Source organism: Gopherus flavomarginatus, chromosome 19 (assembly GCF_025201925.1).
Source record: "Gopherus flavomarginatus isolate rGopFla2 chromosome 19, rGopFla2.mat.asm, whole genome shotgun sequence".
NCBI classification, from domain to species: domain Eukaryota; kingdom Metazoa; phylum Chordata; order Testudines; family Testudinidae; genus Gopherus; species Gopherus flavomarginatus.
In genome coordinates, this window is record NC_066635.1 from 18,934,909 (window position 1) to 18,948,126 (window position 13,218).

The window sequence follows — 13,218 nt, forward strand, 5'->3', positions numbered from 1 at the left end:
CTCTTTCTGAGAATTCAGGAGTACTGAAGGATCAGATAGGGTCCCACATCTACAAATATACTGAAGAAAGTGTCGTTCCACCCGCCTCCAAAGGACATAATGCTGAACATCTTAACAAGCAACACTAGCTGTAAATCCAACATGTGCTGCCTGGTTGGCTGGAGCTGACCTACTTTTAAAAAGAGAATTCAAGACTTCATGTCATGGAGTAAGCTGCTGGTCTACAGTCTGATGGATGAAGTCTTTGCCCATTAGGACCCTGTGCTGGGAGATTAGCAGCTGCAGCTTTCTTCTTTCTCAGGTCCTCGTCTCTGCTCCATTTAGCTGTAGAACTCAGAACCAGCGTGCCTCAGAGGTGATGTCACACAAGCAGGTTTGAATTCAAATGCCGGCAAGCTGGGCTGCTAGCCGGAGGGCGACTTTCCCTTCCCTCCCTTGCCAGAATGGAGATCTCTGAGAGTGGAGGAAATGGGCTTTCCCGAGTGGAGAAAGTGGGCCCAGAAGCAGGTCACACTAGAGAGAAGATCAGCATGGGAGACTGGAATTGCCCAGCTGGGTATGGCACAGCCAGCCAGGTATGCGGAGGGGAGGTGTAGAGACAATACGGCCATATGGAGGAGGGAAAGTGAGGATAAAGCACAGGCCAGCTGTGGAAAGGAGACGGAAAATGAACAGTGTGGCCAATGCACCACTTTTAGCTCTGTGGAGTAATCTGGGATACAGTTTTTTTGAAGTGCCACCCAAGAACAGAGTGTGCTGTAGATAAGAGAACTTCTCTCACTGCACATTTTTTTTCAAGCCATTTTGATTTTTTCAAACAAGGTAAACATGTATTCCATTGTGTAGTTATGCCCTTTACAAGCGATGACTGAAATGATTCACCTCCATAGATAATGCAAAGAGAGAGCTGTTTTCCCAGTGGTGGAAAAGGGGATTTACACCCAGTCCAGGGAGATCTGATTTCACTGGCTAAGCTTTTGTAAACTGGCTTCTGTTAAACACAACAGGTCAAATGCTGATCTTATTGATGTCAATGGAAGTTTTGTCTGACCTTGGAGCAAAACTTAGCACAATACATTTATTGTTCCAGTTATCAGTAATAAATTCCAACTCCTCGTGGATTAGTGTCATTAGAAGCAAGAGATATCTACAACATTTCCTTTGTAATGTACTGAGACTGGGATTTTCAAAGACACTTCAGGAAGTTAGGCACCCAACTCCCATTGACTTTCAGTAGGAGTCTGGTACCTAACTCCTTTAGATACCTTTGAAAATAACATCTTAAATGCTTTCGACAGTGCTAATAGTGTCCCTTGTTCAAACTCACAGTCTTGGGATAATGTTTGTCCTGTGCAACGTTGAAAAATGGGACACAAGTTTGTGTAGATCAAAAAATTAACATATACAAACTTCACAATTTGTAGACAGCAGAGAGTGAGTATTTGCTCAGCAAGGTGAAGGAGGCAACCTCTTTGAAGAACAGTTCAAGTACCATACCATCTGGACATTTGCTCATCCGCTACACTGATGGCCTTGATCGAGACACTTTCAAAATTGTGAGCTATTAAATTGATGCTAGCAGTAGAAGTGTGAATGATCCATCTCTTTTCTCATACAGACTGGAAAAAAAGCTGCAAAATATTGAGGGAAAGGGAATGAAAAACCATGATAAAATACCTCATTCTCTTTGTGCTGAGGATTTTCTCACCTCATTAACTTTTTCCAAGTGTTGCATAACTTATGATCTTTTAGTAAATAACAGACCTTTCCTTTTCTTTCGCTTCTAATAATGACACATGGTGTGGTCTTGGGCCAGTCCCTTAGACTCATTTTCAAAAGCAGCCACTAGTTTTGCATGACTCACTTTTTTGGATACTCAGCTTAAGAAATCTAGGCCTGATCTCCCCCTGCTCCCTCCAAAAAGGCTAAGCTCAAACTCCCATTTCATTTCAACTGGAGCTATGGGTGCACCATACAATGAAAGCCAGGCCAATGGGTCTCAAGTTGGACATTCTAAACAAAAATAGGGCACCCAGAGTTATTGGATACTTCTGATGATTTTCTGCCTCAATTAGCCCACTTACGTGAGTGTTTAGTTTCAAAACTGACTCCTAATCCATTTTGATAGACATTTATGAGCACTCAGAGGGTCATTACCAACCATTGCACAGGAAGAACTAAACGACTTCTATTTGCACAATGCAGGAGACATTATTCTCTAGCAAGAAGTTCTAGCTCAGAGAACTTCAAAAAATAAACTTACCTTAATCTGATTTACCTGTTGGAAACATCGATACATAAAACACGGATGTATGAAATGTAAGTGGATGTGTAAGCGATATTACTTGGCTAAGTTCAGCAGGCCTTAGTGTGTCTGAACTGCTCAGCTTCACCCGACGACTTTATTTGTCAGTGGGTAACCAGTGCTTTCATCTGTTATTATTTGTCACTGTGACAGCACCTAAGAGTCCAAGTTATGGACTAGGACCCCATTGTCCTAGGTGCTGTACATACACGAGAAAAATGCTTCTTTCCCCAGAGAGCTTATCGCTGTTTTCCTACCTGTTGGGGAGGAGAAGGGAAAAACAATACAGTTTTGTAGCTGAGGGCTAGTGTAACAGCAATGCAGCTTTTCCCCCTCCTTAGGAAGAAAGATAGGAGTGTAAAAACAAATGGTGTCTACAGATAAGAGCTAAGAGAAGAGAGCATATTCCAGAGAATGATGTCTGCGAGCTCACTCTGATATACACACGCACACACACACACACACGTCATGAGACCTTCTGCAAACTAATGCATGAACTATAGAGAATTTACAACATAGCAGAGGGCCCAGGAACAGAGGGAATGATATAAAATGCTTTTCCTTCTCCCCTTATTGCAAAATGCGGTATCTTGTAAATTCTGTAGATTGAAATTTACATTTGTGCCTTATATCAAAAGAGAATCATCCCCCATCATTAGCAGGTCCTCAAATTCCTGCCCTTACAACTCTTAGAAGGCACACTTTTGACAACTGTCCTTTGTGTTCCATGCTGAGAATGCACCAATTGGCTCTTTAGGGCTCAGCCGAACAGCGTAACTACAATGGTCTCTGAAGAGGACACTAGCTATAAATCCATTTGTTTAGTTAATCTATGTTCATATAAATTACACTTGCTAAATACAATGGACATTAGACATCTGTTCAGCATAAGATGTTTATATTACGAAGGACATTGCAACTGGCTGATACCTGTTACGTACTTTTAGAGCAATAACCCTGTATTGGGTCAGTAATATTCTGTCACTGAGCTGTGTCTTTACAGTGCAAGGAGTTTCTGAGACCCTTTAAGAAATCTCTTCGGAAACTGGATTTGCCCAAAGAACTTCCCAAGGACAAAAAACTGAAGTACACTAGGAAAAACTTGACCATACTTGGGGATCACATCAATATGTTTCTTCAGCATTACTGCAAATCCTGGGAACTCAAACACTGGAAGAAGTAAGATAATCCTTTCACACTAGCAATGACAATACAGTCCTAGTAGCATTCATTTATAAGGAAGGTTGGGCTAGTGGATTAAGACTGAGAATAAGAACTGGGTCTGATCCTGGCTCTGCCGTAGATTTGCTGTGTGCATTTGGGCAATCACTTGGAAACACATTTCCAGAAGTCACTTGTAATGTTGGGTGCCCACTTGAGACGCATGGAGTCTGGTTTTCTGAGCACCCATAATTATATCCCACTGAGAGCTGTGAGTAATCAGCACCTCTGAAAAACAGGGCATTGACATCCCAAGTTGGGCATCCAAAATTAGTGGATACTTGAAAACAAATTGACCCCAGCCTACCTCATGGATGTATCTGTGTGCTTGTCTTCACTGCAGAGTTAACTCAAGTGTTACCCCTAATTTGAGTCCCATCCAGGTGCAAAAATCCTTCACTCAAGAACGGTGGCGCTTTTAACTTGGGCTGGCTGGCCAGTCAGGGGATAAAAGTTAAGCATCACATTTGTTCAACTCATCAGCTGTTATAACATGTCTACTCGGTAGTGTAGATGCAGGCTAGCTCCACTCAGGTGCTGACAGCCCTCCAACGCCATCCCACAAATCCCCTTGCGTGCCCCAAAAAACAGACACGTTCTCCCACAATTCACTGGGAAAGAATATCGAGAGCAGCCTAGCTTATTGCAATGGGAAGAACCACGGGACGTGCCCTTACAAATCTTATTGCCACACACATAAGTGAGTGCAGCACCAGCCTGGTGAAAGCAGATAGTGTTATTTCACCGTGTGGCCGCTCTCACTCAAACTAGGCTAACTGGAGAGGAGGAAGTCAAGTGTAAATAACTTGGTCACTCTGCAATGAAGACGTATCCTGAGTGTATGAGGCTTCATTAGTTAAGTGCCTGCAAATCACTATAGAAGCAGCTAGGTATTATTATGGCATTTCCAATGGGACAAGTCTACCATAGTCCCCACAATTTAACCAAAGGTTTATTTGGACTATAAATTCCACCCAATCAATATGTCCGGTTTCATCAACGATAGCACTGTGGTTGTTTTCCTGTTAGCAGGTTCCTAAGACACATGGAGGCCATCTGGGTGTAATTCCAATGGTATTCAACTTCACTCGGGTAAATTTACACCATGGATGAATTTAACCCATGGCCAAATAGCGTCTTGTATTATCAGAAGCAATCCAGTTTATGGTGACTGAATGAGCTTATGGTGAAAATACCATCTCTTTTCTAAGAGTTGTAAACCACATGCAGAGGTTTCCTTTATCGAAACCAAGAAGGGTCTCGTGAGAAATGCTAACTGTATGTCTGAAGATTATATAGAAAACGAGCCTTCTGCCTGGGATCCTGAACCCCAGAATGACTCTTCAATTCCCAGGGGAGGGGTGCATCTGTGCAGCTTATAAGTTTGCTTGTTTGTTTGTTTTAAGCCCATACAAATGGGTATGTCACAGGTTACAGGAGAGAGAGAGAAAAATGAATTACCCCCAAAAGGGGAAAAAAAACAAGTAGGGAAGAATTTGCATTCAAGCAGACATTTTCACTCAATCATTCCTTCCTCTAGGATGCTTTGGAGATTTGTCTCTCTTTTCTCAGAACTTGATGCAAAACACCTGCGCAAACTGTACAAATACAGTAAGAGCAACCAAATGGCCAAGTTTCTGGTAAGATCCATAAATCAATATCAAACTGAAAAGCTACTACACTAGGTTCTTCCTGCTTGCTCGCTTTAAGGGGATCCTTTAATCACACCAGGCAGGCATCTTGTATAGTTTACGTAATTCCCACTAAGCAGTATACCCACTCCTACATTTTTTAAACTTAATTCATGTTAAAGACATTGCAGGGCCAGATTTCAGAGAGATGGTGTTTGTGAAAGGTAATTCCTATTTTCTTAAGGCTCTAGCTCTCTCACCAATTTCAGAATCTGTGATAGGTGTAGTAGGGAGATTTCTACTCCAGCCATAAAGAAAGAGTGAGGAATCCCATCTACAGGGCTGCAGCTCATCACCTCTTGTAATTCATCCTTTGTGCAAAAACCCTACCCAAAACAAGATGCTCCACTGCTCACATTCCTCCTGGGGAGACAATGAGAGAACAAACAGTGTGTCACAGATATTACTCACATTGCTTAATACACCGTTGGAAGGCCCTTAGTTACAACGGTGAGGAGTATGAAATATGAATCTATGTAAGAATAAAAATCTGCCACATAGTGTAATATTAAGACTAGACTGTCTCTATAAGGACTGATAGAAGAAATGACAGATCCGACATTATATAACTGTTGACAAATGCCCAGTGTTCTGCAAGCCAGAGAGAGAAAATAAACATCTTTGTCTTTTGTGTGGAGGGAACAGTGGGTTTCAAAGCCCTGCTAAATCATAAACAACAGGCTGTGGATCAGAATGTTATCATGCACTCTACAAAACATAAATAGATTATTTGGAAACAGCTCATTATTTAGACAAGCAAGTGTAAATATCCGGAACCAATGTTGTAATTAGCAAGTGCTTGAGATTGCCAGCATGTTAATTTGATATCTTTATGAAGTTTACTACATCAGGGAGACTAGCAGAGCTGCCAACCAGCCTTAATCATCTGTTTTCTTAAGGTCAATCAACAAGATTCCCCTCCTCCAACATAGTAGGTGTCGTCATTGTCTGCAGTTTCAGACCTCCTTAAAAATCTATCTGCTTGGCTTCTGACAGGACAATTAACAGAGAATTTTAAATTAAAAACCCCTCAGACAATATAAACCAAATGTAAACTGTCATTTTACCCAAGCCACTCTGGGTTGTTTTGGTATCAAAACCTTCGTTGCAGAGGCTGCTTGGGTCCTGGGGGTGCTGTTGGCGTCCCTGTTGCACACAGGGTTTGTTCACATGAATCTCATTACAGGATCCGGGTGCAAGTGCATTTTAGTTTTTCTTTTCTCATGTGACGTGGAAGGACATTCACACTGGAGACTGAGCCTAGGCAGCAACCATGAGGGCTAAAAACTTTCATTGCTTAAAAAAAAAAGCAAGCCAAAATTCTCATATCATCACTTGGCTCCAGGAGCTGGGACATTAAGAAAGAGGCCGAAGAGCATGAACGTTTGCAATGTTGCAATTATGCTGCTGCTATGTAATTCTATTTGATGGCTCAAAGGCTTGTCGTTTGCTTTAAAAAAAACAAAAAACTTGTAATTTCTACAGAGCTTTATTGCATTTCTGTAGAAGTCTACCAGTTTGATCTCTGTTTACTTCCAAAAGATTTTTCTATAAGGGCTAAGACAGGGACATGAGTTTAGACACTCCAGGCTAGTCAACCAGCAAAGCTTCTCTACATACAGACGACATCACGAATGCTCAGTGAAACCCGATGGTGGTCAAACAATTAAAATCCTGATTTCACTGCATAGGTTTGGGTGAAACTGCACTGATGCATGTATAGTTGCATCTGTTTGAACCTAGGATTAATTTGGCCCAGAGGATGCAGTTAGTCGCTCAGCAGTTGGTGTGTGTATGTATGTCTCTTTCTCCTATCAGTGGAGTTCTCAGAATATATTTCTGGTTTTAAAACAGGAACCATGGTATCTTCACCTCTTGGCTGGCTGGGGTTCAGAGAAGCAGCAGCGAGTCAGAGAAATAGCTTAGCTTCTAGTCAGCAAGCTGCAAGGGTGGGCAGGGCTGGGAGGCTTTAGTGGAAGATTAAGACTCAGGAATGGAAGAAAGTGGAATCCCTCCAGCGATACAGGAAATAGCTTACCAGTAGGCTCCAACTTTCTTCTTTTATTAACCTAAATCCACCCCCTGGTGCCTCCATAGATTCTTGCATCTATACATCAGGGAACATAACTCCCACGATAGGGATCTCTGAAGGCAGTTCCGTGAAAGAAAAAAGTTAAACTAGACCTTAGAAAAACACAGCCACCTGCACTGATTAGTAGTTTCTCATCTAGAAACATTGGTGTAACCAAATAGAACGATAGTTACCCCAAGAACTCATTTCCAGCATGAGGAATCAATACATGAGCACCTGGTCATACACTTAAATTTTGTTTAATGCCACCTTCTTGTGTTATGTGAATTTTTTATTTTTCTATTTGTTTGTAGAAATTGTACTGTAGCTCACAAAACCCTGATTCAGTTCCAATACCCAAAAACACCAAGTTGACTAAGCTATATGATGCATGGGACCTCCACGGAGACATAAATAATATGCAAGAGAAGCTGAGTCAGATCCAGTCACAGCCATCACAAATGAGCCTAGAAGGTGACTCAGAGGCTGCAAGTATGACAGAGAAGAGGTACTGCTGCTAAAGGATGCTAGGCATAGATGAGAGCAAATGAAGCAAATAGCAAGCCAGACAACTGTTTGATTCTCACTCCAAATACAGATGTACAAAGAGGCAGTGGATTTGAACAACCAGCAATGCGCAGGGAAATGGATGACTCATGGGATGTGCAAATGGGAGGTAGAACCAACCCAGATCTTTCAGCCATTGACCCAACAACAGAAGATGTGTGGGGAGGGAAAGCAGCAGCAAGGACCACTGTACCCCAATGGGGCAGTAGTGATGGTGAAGTCACTCCACTGCTAGTCCAATGGCTGAGTATTTGTTTACACTTGAGTTTAACCTGAGTCAACTGATTGCCAGTTTACTAGAGTTAACTAATACGTTTGTACATGCGAGACTGGTTTACCTTATGGCCGAACCCAGGGTAAGCCACAAGTATCCACGCTAGCATCTACAAACTTGTTGGCTAATGATGAGTGAACTGGCAATCAGTTAACCTAACTCTAGTGTAGACGAAACCTGAAAGGGAGAATTCCTTCCTGGCCCAACGGTACCCACTCATGGCATTCTTTGAGGAGGAGGAGGAGGAGGAGAGGGGATTTGAGCCCAAGCATATTTATTTCAAGCTGCTAGAATTTTAGTCAGTTCCACGAGAGACTTTCCGTTTTCTTTCATTTACTTGCTGTCCTTCCTCTTGCTTCTCTTTTCTTCCCCTCTCCTTCAACTTTCTTCCCTTCACTGTATGGAGCGCCACCTCTAAAAGCCCTCATTCAGCGTAGTGTGGAACAAACAGAAATCATCAGCAAGAACTAAAGCAACAAGAGACAGGGCCGGCTCCAGGTTTTTTGCCACCCCAAGCAAAAAAAAAAAAAAAAAAAAAAGTCTGGAGTGCCGCCCCTTGAAAAGGGCTGCCCCAAGTCCATGCTAGGAACGCTGGTGCCTAGAGCCAGCCCTGACAAGAGAGGACTCCATCAAAGGATAGTGGAAAAGCTGAAGAAATGTATGACCTAGGCAAGCAGTATGACATATGGGATTGAGTATGGAAGTAGGGGCCAGACACTCCTGACTGAGTCTTTTTGTGATACTGGGCAGTATCCTGCTGCTCAGTCTTCCCTTTTGTACATTGAGACTAATACTACTTGGCTAACCAAGAGAATTGTCATGAAGTTCAGTTCATGTGTATTTGTTAAGTGCATTGAAGATGTGAGACTCTTGGGAATGCCAAGTACAATTACAATGCATATGTAATAATTATTTCAAGAATTTTAAATTGCTCTTCACTTGAAAGGCCCCATCACTAATTATTCCTCATGACTTGTAACACCGTGATTTGAACATAAGAATGGCCATACTGGCCAGATCAATGCTCCATCTAGCCCAGTACCCTCTCTTCTAACAGCAGTCGATGCCAGATACTTCAGAGGAAATGAACAGAACAGGGCAATTAATGAGTGATCCATCTCATGTTGTCCTGTCCCAATTTCTGGCAGTCAGTCAATCTAACAAGAGCTGATATGCCTCAACTATGTCAGTAGAATGGGAAAATATATATGGTTAGAATAAGGAACTGAACTGTGTGAGGAGGGTTCTTAAGCATGTGGCTACTGCTTGTTAACTGGATGGTTCAGGGCTCAGAATCCATTTTGGTTTCCTTTGTTGGCTAGAATGTACAACACCCCCCAAGCTTACGGAAGTTCTCTCCCTGGTTCTCTTTTAGGCTCTGTAAGACTTCTTCAAAGACCAACAAACAGAGAGCACCTGACAAATCCTGCACCATTAGCAAGCCTCATGGACAAAAAGCATAGAAAGAAAAATACAGTGCCTCCATAGTCAAGGAATTTTTCCATACCCAGCAGCTCTTAAGAATTAAAAAAATCCATAAAACAGCTAAATATTTGCAGTAACATGGAAACTGGCAAATACCAAAGCAAGATCTTGGAAAGGAAGATTAAAGACAGTCTTTATAAATTTAAGAATAAGTGGTCTCCTTTGTAAATACCTTGCATCTTACCCAATGAAAGAAGTTTGTAGTGTCCTTACTGGTAAATATTAAACCTATTTGTATTTATAGCATCATTCTTACTAACATTTTGGAAGTAACTGGTTTTTAAATAAATTAATACAGTGAGTAGCCCATACGTTTTCTTCTGATGAAGTGAACCTTATTCTAGCACAGCATTGGTTCCCGTTATTTCCAGCTGTACTGGGCAAATGACATCAGTGGCAATCTTAGCAAACATTGGTGCTGCCATCCATTGGCTCCTTGCAGGAGCATTTTATTGGGGCTTTTGTCTGAGGGTTGATATTTGCAGAGGGCTTGGTATTTGAATAATAATTTTGTGATACTGGATTGCCTGATTCTTTCTGGTCTGTGGTGAGGGTTGGTTGCTGGATTTGGCTGTACAGTAGGCGCTGAGTTTGTAAAGACGTGTTGAACATGCCTATGGCCGGGAATGGGCACCTTTTAGTCTTTTTACAAGTGAAAATAAAATTCTGCCCTATGTTCTGCCAAGGCACCCAGGAGCAGCTGAATTGTTTTTTCTCATCATCTCTGTATTTGATCTGAAGCGTGCCTGGGGCAGGTAATTTTTGCCTGTTGAATTCTCTCTAGGAACATGTCTGTCTAAGTTCCCCTGTGGCTATTTTCGGAACTTCTAAATCCCCCCAGTTTGCAGCAGGCAGCTTAAATCATGACCATTTAGCTCCTCCTCTTTCCATTTGCCTGTGGGGGTGGGGGCAGGTAGTTTGTGACAGAGGGGACAGCTGTATTATTTTTAGGAGTTTCACCGTAGCACGCAAGAGCCATCTAGGGCTTGACATGCACACTTAAGGCTCGATCCAATGCCCACTGAAGTCAACAGGAGACTTCCCATTGATCTCATTGGGGATTGGAGCAGGGGCTCAAACCTGATTAATTGGCCAAACAACAACCAGGTCAGGCAAATTAAGCGCATTCACACAGGAGCCCCTGCGAAATTTAAAACAGAAATATGGTAGAAGAAATGAAGCCAGAGATGAAGGGGCAGCAAGCGTAACTGATGCTAAAAGTCGCCTTTACTGGGCAACAGTCCCTTGCAAGGTTTCACTATACAGAATAGCAGGAAAGCAATCATGTAATACAAGGGTATAATTCCATCAAGGCGTTCCAGTGGAATTATAAACAATTCGTGGACAGCAGAAATGGTTCTTTCTGTAGAAGATGAAATTTCCCAGGATGACTGTTGCATATTTATTTTTCAGATGATATTTATATTTCCAGTTGAAGGTTTTGAGCTTTTCAATTTCATACACCACATAGCAGCTTTGCAACTGGATATAGCCTCATCACAGTAACAAAAAATATTGTCTGCCCTGAAAATGTCACACTTGTTTAAATAATGTTGACTGCGGTTAAAGTCTGCTCATTCGCAAATTATTCTGGGAGTTACCCAATTGACCTTGGGGGTGAGAAGTGTCTTGTTAATTAGAGACGGGTCCACTAGCAAGGCTCTGAGGCCTATCAAAGTCAAGCATCTCATATAGATGCCTGGTGAGATGGTGCAGGGAAAGGGAGGAAGAAAAGAAAGCAAGTTCAAGGCTAGTATTCATTTCAGTTGAATCCAGTACGTCCAATATAAACTAAACTAGTCATCTCTGTGCACAACCTGATATTCTGTATCCTAACGTCACTGCTGCATCAACACAGGCTTGTTACTTTCTCCATTATAATCTACAATTTTAGGCATTGGCAAAAAAGTTGACAGTTTTAAAGTGGTCTCATAATTGCAAGAGGTCTAACAGCTTGATACACAAGTTTCTTAACTCAGATCTTCTTTATCTTTCAGTATTAAAAAAAGATGAATCAGGGATTCATGGAAACATTGTGCTACGGTTCTATTAACTCAGGCAAGATTTTCACAAAATTTAAAAAAAATTCAGACCATAATGTGGATCACAGTAAAAGAAATAAAGCTGCAGACAGCGAAAGGAGAAATCATTTACAATTAGTGAGATTAGCTGCGAAGGAAAGCTTCAATAGCTTTGATCAGAACAGGCAAGGACAGGAAAGGAAACACTGAACGCATGTAAAGCAGCAGTGACATCAGGTGGCCAGCCAAGTTATTAAAAGATTTCAATTCTCAACACACCAACATGAGCACAGAACAGTCTCTATCTAAGTTGTTCACATCTGTTGTACATAGAGAACTTTCTGAAATTCTCTCTAGTTTTCCTGTTTTCTTTTAAAGTACGTTTGAGTTATAACAAAAGGTGTAGGGATGACAGCCTATGAGCCCTCTTTATCTGTAAAGAGAAATACACACCACACTTTTGTCAGCACTGTGCTGCGACTGTGTCATGGGCATTCTTTGGTACCAGTAGCAAACTGCTTCTTTCCATCTATCGCAGGGCTTCTTCGAAGTGATTTCCCTCTTCCCAGGGTGTGGGTCTCATCTTGGAACTGATCCCTGAGGGACAAAGACATCACACACACTTCCCAGATGGGAGGTAGGAGAGGGAGGACCAGGTCTCAAGTTTACACTCAAATGTTTGGGGGCAATAAGGGGTGTGTGAAGGCATAATCCCATAAGTCTAAAGGATGTATGCTAACTTGCCAGAGGAACATTTGTTATCTGAACAAGTGAAATTATGAAAGATAGAGGACAAAACTATAACCTGTCCAGGTGATAAGTCAAGGGGTTTCTCTAGGGTGCTGATCAGAACCCTAGTTACACCCACTCTTTTAGGAGGAAGATGCAACAGACTGACAATATTCTGGACAAACTTTCTGGTATTAGGGTAAATGTTACTGAATTAATTTGGATCCACTGTATGAAAATGCTATTGTGCATGTGTTATAGTGGAATTGTATGCAATTCCTCTAGAAGACCGAGTAAAGCAATATCTGGAAAGCATTAGGAACTTCAAAGGACTTTTGGGGACAATACGCATGACATGGATTTTCTAGAAAGTACTTGAGAGGACAAAAATGCAAATTCTACCCTGTGAAGCCAGCCTTTCGACACTACACCTTCAGGAGAGAAACCCATTTTTTACTAATTACCCGCTCCTGGAAATTCCATATCAAAGACGCCCAAAGCACGTAAAGGATGGACTAAACTTTTCATGAGTGTGCTAGTTCTGAGCTGCAGCTGTTACCAACTTGTGTCCACAGAAGAGGCCGCTTTGTGGGGTTCTGAAGGACTGGACTGCTCCTGCCAGAGCTCAAGTTAGAATTGGGGTGATCTCTGGTAAGCTTATTAGCACACATGTAGGTTCTTTTACTGTTTTTATCTGTAATGCTTTTACCTGAAGACTAAATGAGCTTGCATTGAAAGAACTGTGTGGTAGCTTAACTGTGGGCAATTAGTGTTATTGGTCTCTGAAAAGAAAGCAAGTAGGTCTGTTTAGGCAGACTGTCATTGAAATCAACAAGAAATAGGCAGCGAGGTGC

General features: G+C 41.9%; 1 protein-coding gene across 1 annotated transcript; it reads left to right on the plus strand.

The window, feature by feature from the left end:
• The first annotated feature begins 443 nt into the window (after positions 1 to 443).
• Positions 444 to 9,592, plus strand: CHCT1 (CHD1 helical C-terminal domain containing 1). Its single transcript, XM_050929691.1, has 6 exons — positions 444 to 575; positions 1,425 to 1,556; positions 3,309 to 3,484; positions 5,067 to 5,166; positions 7,603 to 7,796; positions 9,505 to 9,592. The coding sequence occupies exons 1-6, from the start codon at positions 444 to 446 to the stop codon at positions 9,590 to 9,592; spliced, it is 822 nt and encodes a 273-aa protein (XP_050785648.1).
• Positions 9,593 to 13,218: the final 3,626 nt, after the last annotated feature.

What these genes read in the sequence shown, in the direction of transcription:
- CHCT1 (XM_050929691.1), top strand. Translation starts at nt 444, where the DNA reads ATGGAGATCTCTGAGAGTGGAGGAAATGGGCTTTCCCGAGTGGAGAAA. An exon ending in GAACTCAAACACTGGAAGAA is followed by an intron (nt 3,485 to 5,066) that starts GTAAGATAATCC and finishes TCCTTCCTCTAG; the next exon opens with GATGCTTTGGAGATTTGTCT. An exon ending in GCAAGTATGACAGAGAAGAG is followed by an intron (nt 7,797 to 9,504) that starts GTACTGCTGCTA and finishes GTTCTCTTTTAG; the next exon opens with GCTCTGTAAGACTTCTTCAA.